Consider the following 10,380-nt stretch of genomic DNA (forward strand, 5'->3'; position numbering starts at 1 on the left):
AGGTAATTTTGAACCTTAAAATAGTGGCTCTCTTCACCACTAAGAATAAAAAGAGCGCTGCTCCCCTGCGTACTACAGGTCGACTTCATTGGCTTAGACTCAAGAAAAGGTAGGATACCAATTTCAGGTAATAAAGAGGTCATTCAAACCCATCCCATTTATATTAACACAAGAATAACAATTTAAAAAAACTATGCTAAAATTTACTTCTGTACTAAGTTAAATATATGCATATGAACTTTGAGGAGATAACTCGACCACTTTTGGCCCTCAAAATAAATAGTCCACAAAGAGACATACGGTAAAACCACAAACATTTTAAAATAATTGAAATCATTCATAGGGGTAAAAATAAACTATATTGGTAATTCAAAATTATCATCTCAGCTTGAAGAAAAGAATAAAAGCTCCCAATTACTGACCTTACATGGTACAACAAAAATGGACTAGCTAATCTACTTTTAACTCCAATAATTTTCTTTATAGAAAAATAAATAACAAACACTAAAAAAACAATAAATAACCACTTTCACATTTAGTCTTCGTCGTCAGAGTTGTCGAATGTTATTTTTTTAGACTTTGGAGCATCAACAGGAATTTCCTTGAAGTGAGCCCCATAAAGCTTGGACTCCTATATTAAAGCAGAAAATTATATTTTATCAATAAAAAACAAATAAAAGTTCATCCAAGCATCATAATTAAAAAAAAACTAATCAAATTGGTATTTATACAAAAGTAGAGAAGAAAACAAACCTTTTTCTTTACATGTGTGCCAAATTTCAAAAGATCATCGGGCACAACTTGCCCTGCTTCTCTTAAAACATTTACAAGCTCTCCAGCAAGTCCCTGAAATATTCCCATTCATTTGTATGAGAGGATCAAGAGGACAAACAACAATTATATATAACAGAAACGGGGACAAGAGGGAAATAAGGAACTATAATATGTCGAAAAGTGAATTAGTAACTACCTTATTCTGATTTGTGAAGAATGTATGGGCAACACCTTTCTTACCAGCTCGCCCTGTTCGCCCAATTCTATGAACGTAATCTTCTAGAGTTAGAGGAAAACTAAAGTTGATCACTACTTCAACATCTGGAATATCCAATCCTCGTGCAGCCACATCAGTAGCAATCTGCCCATTAGATTGCGAAAACAAATTATTAACCAAATAAAGCAGCAGAAACAATGTGTTTATCTCTTGCTCAATAAAGAGATGGTTCTCATAGAAGCAACTCATACCCTGCTATAGGGCATTCAGAGGATCACTTGCAATAATGTTAAATCATGACAATATATTCTCTGGAATCTTTACTATTTTATCTTTCGTTTGTCAAGGACCAAAGGGAATAAAAAAGTGGATTCGATTTCATCTACAGGTGAGTGATGTAAGACTATAACTTTAAAAGGGGGAAGGAAACAAGAACAGAAGAATCCAGTTTTTAAAAAAACATCATCCAAGGATAACAGGTAGAAAAAATACATTTGCAAAAAGATACTCCCTCCGGTTAAATTTTAGAAAAAGTTTTATCAACTTTATTGATGTATGTGGTCCAAAATTTAGACCAAATACATCCATTATTGTTTGCCCATCTAACTTTCTCTGATAATTAGGACGAGAGGGACACAATAAAAAAGTTGATGGGACACAATAAAAAAACAGTTCTTACCTTTTTTTACTTCTAGGGCAACAAACCGATATGATTAACAGTAATAATATAATATAAAACAGCTTACCATCAAAGGACAGGTTCCATTCTTGAATAATGACAGCGCCTTTGTGCGCTCATGCTGTGATTTGTCCCCACTAATTGACACAGCCTTCCAACCCCTGAAGACATTTAACTTATACTAAGTAGCTTATACAATTATACCACAATAACTTAGAGCTGTAACCACAGGTATAAATTGTTTTAAAAAATATTAATATATTGCTACAATAGTAAAAAAAGTACCCTTGCTGAAGCATTTTTTCAACTCGTGTGGTTTCCCATTTGTACAAAACGAAAACCAATACTCGATTCCTGAAAAAGATACAAGATCTTAGTAAAAAGAGGGAGTTGACAGCCTTAACAAAGACTCAATTGAATGAACAGAGAATCACAGGAAGACATACTTCTGAGATTTGTGGTACTTCTCTAATAAAGCAAGCAGACGCTTATCACGTAAACGCTCATCCAAGACCTATGAATGTAACAGGAATTATTGATATTAGTTAAAAGCATAAACAAAATTACATATCAAAATGTAAATTTGACAACATTCACACCTCAACTATTTGCATGACATCATGATTGGCAGATAAATCCTCTGAGCCTACAACAACCTGTCACAGGTTTAAATATCTCTTCCTCCCACATATTAAAACATCAAACCAAAGCTTATAGAAAATGAAGATACATACTTTTACAGGGTTGGGATCCATAAATTCCTGCGCTAAGTGATGAACTGCTAGCGGCCATGTAGCGCTGAACATAACCATTTGACGAACTGTTGACAATTACACTCTTTAATGAAACAAAAAATAAGCAGGGAAATAATTGTGTAAACAAAATACATTTATTCTCAGGAAATTCAAAGGAATAAGTTAATGACAGGAAAGAAAGAAAAAAAGAGATAACAGCTGATTAAAATGTCTCATTATTTCATACCTGAACATGTCTGACCAAGAATAGAGCGGACTATTTGTTCAAAACCCATGTCAAGCATCCGATCTGCTTCATCAAGGACCTAGAGCAAATAAATGGTAGCGCGGAAGGCTTATTATAAGTTTCTACTTCACAGATAAAAAATAATTGAAGTAGAACAACAAATGACTATAAAAAGATAAGTGGCAACTGTTTATCCAGAGTCAACAAAAATTCAACAAAAATGCAAATGATATATAAATTCAAGATCCGGTATATTTCAACAGTAGCGTATTAGCAAAATTTTAGTGGTGAGCCCACCAAATAAAATAGTCATTCAGTAACAACTTATTAGTAAGAGAGAACAAAACAGAATTCTGACAGACAATTTATTGCTTACCACAAAAGATACTTCTTGTAGACGACAGATACCCATTTCAACCAGATCTTGAATACGACCAGGGGTTCCAATAACAATATCCTAGATGAGAAAAGTATAAATAACTATTTAATTGTCTATAAAAAAGAGAGAGAGAAAAGCTACCTGAATATGTAATTACACAAGCATGTAACTGAAACAGGCATCTGAACATAAACAATCAAAAGGAAAGGAAAGAACTTGAATACTAACAATGCCAGATTTCAGTGCAGAGATTTGTGGTCCTTTGGAGGTTCCACCATACAAACAAACTGATTCCACGCCACAAGATTTACCAGCATCACACAATACATCTGATATCTATAATAGAATTAAAGAAAACTATTAGCTACATTTTATCATTTGATGAATCGGTAAGAGATACAATACCCATAGCTACATTTTATCATTTGGTGAATCAGTAACAGTATGTAGTACCAGGTTTAAAACTTTCTACTATATTTAAGACAGTCACCACTTATAAGTTATAACTTTCTAACCAGAAATAACTTTCTACTATATTTAAAATAAATAAAAATAGCATCCTCTTTTTTGTGTTAGGAGAGTGAATTGTATAACCCCACACCACTTAACATCCTCTTTTTGTAACAAGGGAGGGCTCCTAATACAATTACTGAAGTTGAAACACCAGTTATCCACACAAAAACATTTTCAGTAACTTAAAAAAAAATGAAAAAATTCTATAACCTATTATCAAGGTTAAAAACAGATGAAGAAAAATGCAGAATGAATCAGACATATATATTGTGTAAAACTACCATATCAATATAGGAAAAGAAATAAAACTTTGAAAATTCTCTCACTCATTTGACCCCTTTCTAAATTACACCCCAAAGAAGCAGCAGACCCAAAAGTAACCCTTTGTTTTACAAAACTTACAGACAATGGAAGACGGCAGAAATAAGAGAGAAAGAGAAAAGAAAATTAGTAATTTCCCACTCATAACATCAAGATCAATTAACAATTTTCTATTCCTCACCGTGTTGTTTGCTTCCCAGTCAAAAGCTAGATGTTTCAAAGCAAAAAATAATAATCCAAATAGATTAGCCAAGCTCATAGATTTAAAGGAACAACTTAAAGTACTCATGCATGATGCAATATTGCTAATTTCACTTGGCACCAAAAAACACAAATTACACAAGAAACTAATCTAAAAACAGGAGTTAAAATTACACTCAATCAATTAAACAACCCAGTGTATTAATAGAAGCATACTTGTTGAGCTAGCTCCCTTGTAGGAGAAAGCATAAGGCAAAGAGGATTCCGACCCTTGGAGGAAACCTTATTCTTCCGCTTATTCAAAACATGCATAATAGCTGGTAATCCAAACGCAAGTGTCTTGCCTAATAACAAAAAGAAAACATCATTACAAACAGTGTTTGGATCAAATAAGTTCATTCAATTTTTACACATGTATTATGACATACATATAATATCAAATCACATACCACAAACTAATCATAACTATTCTTAATGTCGCAAATCTGATTGTGTGTGATCTTTTACACTACCAGTGTATACAAATTAAACTCTTATAAAGTTCTAACAAATATCAATTATAAGTGGCATTGGAACATGATCATTAAATTACCACTAGAATCAAAATAAAGCAACAACACACACTAAACCTAACCTGAACCAGTGGCTGCAATTCCAATCAAATCACGACCGTCCAACAAAAACGGCCAAGCTCGAGATTGAATCGGAGAAGGTTTCTCAAAACCCTTACAACATTCAAGCACGTTATCAGGAAGCCCCGAACCAACGAAAGTTGTAACAGCAGCATATTTCTCATCGCCCGCATTCTTTCCGGTAACCATAATAGGTTCATCCGACGCCGAAACAGTCTCGGCGCCGTTACCGCCATTACCACTGCCATTTTCCTCCCCGATGTCTTTCGATTTGTTGTGTTTCTTCTTCTTTTTACTTTTCTTCTCGGATTCGGTGTCGTTTTGAGGGTTTAGTTCTTCGTGCTTTCTTTTGGGGGTGTTTTCTTCGTTTTGGAGTTTGTGTTTGTTCTTTTTGTTCTTCTTCTTCGAGGATTCGAGTTGGGTGGTGCTGTTATCATGAGTTTGTTGTTCGGCGACTGGTTCGCTGGCTAAAACGGCGCCGTTCTTCCGACCCATGTTTGGAATTGGAGATGGAAGGTGGCAGTGAAGTCTAGCAGCGCGAACCAGGGCTGAAAACTGAGAGGGGAACTAGTAGAGAGATTTTATAATTTTTAGGGTTTTGACTTTTGACTCTTGAGATATTTAGCTCTAGTGCACCGTAAGAGCACTTCAATTGGGCAAAATGTGACTCTTTTTTTAAACAAGGGCAAAATGTGACTTAAAAGTTGAAAGAGTTTTGTTTCTTTTTTTTTTTAATAAATATATACAACAAATTTCAACATAAAATTATAGTACAAACACAATTCAATATTTAGCTGATGATCAATGAAGTATAATAAAGTGTTTCTCTTCATTGATTAGTTAGTTAACATTATTGATCATAATTTAAATATTAAATAATTTCTTGGAGAATTTGATGTCAAAATTTTATATGTAAATATTATTTATCAAAGTTAAATAGACTATTACTGATTCTTATGACGGAGGATGATTATGAACTCATTGATGATAGTGGTTGTTTGATTGTCTCCGATTGTATGAGAATGTTTGCAAACATTCTTTAGTATAGATCGTGAGTATGAGGTTTATGGTTTAGAATTGTTTGCAGCAGATAGTGTGAATCGGTAATTAGACTTTCCAATGGAGTTTTAGGATTTAGAATATTCTTTTAGGACAATTGTCTCTGAGAAAAATGTGGGAGGGTCTCGAAGATCTAACAATTTAACAATTCTTTAGGGGTCGATCACAATCAACCTTAATCTAGTGTGTCTCTAGGGTGTGTCAATCTCTTGGCAAGTCATGCTTCTAAATATTATGGTGACCCGATATCATGCAAATAAGGTTTTGGCCCAGTCTGGAACAGTTTTCCTCCCAAGCCTTAGTTGGTTGCGCTAGGTCATGACTTGTCTATGGCTTCATGTCAACATAATATCAGTTACATTCCCTTACGGGTTAGTTGTAAATGTTAGTGAGTTTCATGTTTAATTTGGTTAGAGAAGGAGGACACATTCTAAGGCATCTGTAATGGACGTCACACTTTTCTCAAATGTTGGGTTTTCTTTCTGGATACAAGTGTCTTGTCATACCCTATTGTTGTATCATGTTTTCCTTTGTCATCCATCAGTAAATGAAAGGGACTTGTCTTAACCCTTTTTTCCTTCTCTTTTGTTATCGGGTGACTTCAAACACAAAAGAAGGTGAATTATGATATAAACTTTGTAGCGACTTAAAAAAACAAGTTTGTTCTTTTTTGGAACCAAAATTGGATGCAGTTGAGGGACTAATGATCTTGAACTAGTAGTGTTGATCTCTGGTATGGTGGTGTGAAGTGGACCTCTAAGGTCAACACTTTAACGCCTAAGTTAGTTTAAGATCCAGGATGAGTGTAGTGAAAAGTTGAAATCAAAGAATGTCTTTTGCTTGTCGTGTGAACTAGCTTTTATACGTTGGGTTTAGTAGAGTGGTTTTGAGATGAAAATGGCCTTAGTTATTTGGGTATTTGGCCGGTCCAAAATAGTTGCCCCCAAGACTTTGTCATGCACTGAGAAAGTTAGGGAAACCTTAGTGATTTTGGTGGGCCTCTAAGGATGTTGTCTAATGTCAACTGGAGGCGAAACAATTAGATTCAATTTAAAAAGAAGTGGGGAACAAGCGCATTTAATGCATTTTCATCATTGAAATATTTCAATGCTTCCTTCCGACGTATGAGTTGATGCGACAAGTTATGACATGGTGCGGCTTATGGTGCACTCGAGTGAAATTAAGTGTATGTGTATTCCTAATGTGAAATCTAGGCGTTGGTTTCATATCCCCTTCTAATTCAAACGTTGATTTCATATTCCCTTCTATTGAAAATCTAGACATTCAACCATTTTTGCTTATAATTATGTGGGAGTTGAGTGCTGAAAAACTTTTCACAACCTTGCATTCAAGTTCATTCATATTCATTTCATTATCAAACACATTTGGTTATTCTTTCATGAGAGCATAAATCAAAATAATTGCAGTTCCTTAATCAAAATCTCCAACTTTTTCATTTACTATATTTCATCGATCTCTCATATTTAGGTACCTTCCTCAACTCAGGCTTTTTCTTCAGTAATTTCTTGTTTTCTAACCAAGATGAGTGATAGCATTGGTAACCTAGCGAGTGATTCTGAGAGTGACTCTTCTTCTGTTGTGGAAATGGGGTCATCCCTTAATTATCATCGCATTCCCCTTCCTTATGATCGAGTGGAACTAGAAGTTATACCCTTATTTGACAATTCTAATCGAGAAAAGGCATCTAAGAACTCCCTTGAGGAATGAGCTTCTTCATTCGACTCATTTGAAGCCATTTTATCATATGACAGTGAAGAGGGGGGTCATATTAAAGTCCACACACCCCTCCCGTTTTGACTAAGGAAAAAATACATGCCATCAAGCGGATGAGGGAATGCGTTGATGATTTCGTTCAACTTTTCTTGAAAACCAATAATCGTGAACCCAATGACACTGAGGTAAAGGCCCAAGGGGATCTTCGGGGAAGGTCTGATGTTGTGTCTTGGACCACACCCGACAAACATTCTAAAATCGACCACTTGGCTTAAAAAGGTGTGAGGTTTTTGGAGTCGGCCAATGCGGTGAAGTATGGTTGGATGGAAGTCGAGGTAGTGGGTACCCCGTCTGTTATGAATATCGGGGCGACAATAAATGTCATTAGCATCTTGTTTTGAGACCTTCAAGATTGTTCAACCTTTCTAATAGGCTCGTAGAAAAGGATATGCAACTCTTTTGATGATTGTGCGGTCCCATTTTACGAGTGTTTATTCACAATGGTAGGATTACAGATGCCTTTCTACGATTTTGAAGTGTATGTTATGAGGCCATTTGCCTACGTTAAGGTATTCCAGCTTTGTGTTTAGCCTAATTCTTAGAAGCCTTCACTCAGGTTATTCTTTAACTTATTCTACCTGGTTCGCACTTTTTTGGATGACTACCGCAACCAAGGGCTCATAAGCTCCCACCCAGACGATCCTTGGTGCGACAACTTTGCTTGGGACTAGGGCGGCTTCTTGGGGCATATTTTATTGGTGAAGCCCTTGATCTCACCTTATACTGCTCCTTTACTGAATCTTCTTACTTCTATAAGGGCGCCTTATTGAAATATTAACCTTCCTCTCATTTTCGTCGGGATGTCCTTTCATACCCAATCGAACCAAGTCTACTTACCCGGATGAGGTAGCGAAAAAGGAAAATGTGTACTCATAGTTTCAAGGGCTTGGTTATGATGAAGAATTTAGGCCTGGTGAGGTTTCTCCTTCTGAGGTGAATAAGAAACAGATTGACACTCACGTCATCTTGAATGTGAATGTTCGGAAGCAGAAGAAAGATATTTTTGGTGAGGATTGAGTCATGTGTTTTTTTAAACATGTGAGACCGTGTTTTATAGATAACAGAAATAAGACGCAGTTGTTATTTGACCTCGCCATTGCTTAAGGCATCAAGTTTGGTCCTATTGTCTAGACCATGGTGCCCCCTCCTCAGTCCACAACTCATACTTCTGTCATTGCTACTATCTTAACCATTGAGACTGATACCATTGCCCCCGAGGTTGAACATATTATCAATGTTGTGGTTGTGTTGACTGTGGAGGAAACGTCTACATACCTCATTTCAACAAATAGGGGTTGGGATATAGAACAACACCCCCCTTTTGAGAGGTCTCTGCTGAATGGACCTGCTTGGTCAGGGATTCCTCGTCAAGGGAGATAACTCATTTCATGTAGGTGCTTGACATCCTTCCTTCTCGTCTTGCTCACACTCATGAGGAAGTCGTCATTATTGTATCAGCGAGGGATCTATCCTTTCGTCCAAAACCTCTATAAGGTGGAGAAGATGGCTCTCCCTTTCGAGATCACCTACAACATGTATCAGGTGTCTTTTATGTTTTCCCTGACCACTACTGGCAGGGGAGACGTCTTGGTTGTTGGTAATCCCTCCAAGGAGACTGACACTTGAAAGGGTAAATGTGAGGCTATGAAGCATAAATTATTTTCTTTTCATGATGTATGGTTGAGCAGAAGAAGAATGCCAAGCATATTCATTATTTTCAAAAGGAGATGAAGATCCATGGTTATCCTTCTACTTTGGCTTCCTGGATAACTAAGTTGGAGACTGCTCTTGAGGCAGAGAAGAAACAACGTTAAGAAGCTTCTGATGTTGTTACTAAGATATCATGTTGTACGGGGGAGGATCGACAAACTCTTCAAGGTGAGATCGAGGCTCATCTTGAGGCTCTAAAGACTCTTGAAAGTGAGGAAGTCAGCCTGAAAGGGGTGTTATAGGATTCCATTCAACGGACTATACAAGTCATGCTTAGGGTCTGCGACGAGGTCATGAACTAGGCTAAAAGGTTCTTCCTAATTGCTTATATTCCGGTTGAAGGAATAAATCCCTTCCAAACTTCTCTCGAGGGCACTATAAAGGGTGTTCTGGGTGCTTCGACTATGGATGTTGCAGCTTGATTTCTTCTTCTTCTTTTTTGTATTATTCATCCTTTTTCTTGTAACATTTCCTACTATTTATGCCTTGGGTATAATGATAACTATTTATAACGATATTTTTACCTTAGTGAGATGTGAATTGCTTAACTTTAGGTATTGTATTTAACTTTATTTTATTGTTGTTATGTTGCACTCTTGATTGTTTGTAAGTTATTGCAGTGCTAGGGTTCGAATATCACCTTTGCAATGTAAAGTCTATTTGCTTTAGGGGCGTTACCAGTGTGGATCGACGGGCTTTGTGTCGAAACCATTGCATTTGGTTTAGGTGTGAGAACCACTAGGACTTTCCTTTAGGACGAAAATATGAGCCTTGTCATACTTAAGTACTTTGAAGTGTCATTTGGACTTACTTGACAATAGTTTCTTATAATTTGTGGTTCGGCGTATTAGATGTTGTTTGCAACCATGTTTGGTTACTGTGCTTGTTCGTTGTAATGAGCGTATATTGATTTAGTGTATTCGTTTGCTGTAATTAGTAGTAAATGAATTAGCATTTATTTGTATGTTGTAGTTAGTATTCACTATATCAGTGGGTATTTGTTTGTTGTAGTTAGCAAACCCTGAATCAGTGTGTATTTGTCTATCCCGAGGTGGGATTTAGACCTAGCGAGGTGTGGTAACACTTTTGTGTTGTGCTCCGTGTCATAGTAGATTTTTCT

General features: G+C 36.3%; 1 protein-coding gene across 1 annotated transcript; it reads right to left on the reverse strand.

Moving 5' to 3' along the window:
- Positions 1–340: 340 nt before the first annotated feature.
- LOC127119813 (DEAD-box ATP-dependent RNA helicase 5) lies at positions 341–5,360 on the reverse strand. Its single transcript, XM_051050144.1, has 13 exons — positions 4,700–5,360; positions 4,282–4,409; positions 3,259–3,366; positions 3,028–3,108; positions 2,652–2,730; positions 2,405–2,490; positions 2,270–2,326; positions 2,117–2,184; positions 1,956–2,024; positions 1,738–1,831; positions 971–1,135; positions 754–846; positions 341–631 (listed from the first exon to the last, which is right to left on the reverse strand). Exons 1-13 carry the CDS (start codon positions 5,190–5,192, stop codon positions 536–538), a joined length of 1,617 nt encoding a protein of 538 aa, XP_050906101.1. The 5' UTR covers positions 5,193–5,360; the 3' UTR covers positions 341–535.
- Positions 5,361–10,380: the final 5,020 nt, after the last annotated feature.

Source organism: Lathyrus oleraceus, chromosome 2, assembly GCF_024323335.1.
Source record: "Lathyrus oleraceus cultivar Zhongwan6 chromosome 2, CAAS_Psat_ZW6_1.0, whole genome shotgun sequence".
Lineage (NCBI taxonomy): Eukaryota > Viridiplantae > Streptophyta > Magnoliopsida > Fabales > Fabaceae > Lathyrus > Lathyrus oleraceus.

Bases quoted from the DNA above. Each gene is read 5' to 3' on its own strand.
- LOC127119813 (XM_051050144.1), bottom strand. From the start codon at position 5,192: ATGGGTCGGAAGAACGGCGCCGTTTTAGCCAGCGAACCAGTCGCCGAA. The intron at 3,367-4,281 runs GTATGCTTCTAT...ATTCTATTATAG, and splicing joins CAAGGGAGCTAGCTCAACAA to ATATCAGATGTATTGTGTGA. The intron at 632-753 runs GTTTGTTTTCTT...GCTTTAATATAG, and splicing joins GCACACATGTAAAGAAAAAG to GAGTCCAAGCTTTATGGGGC.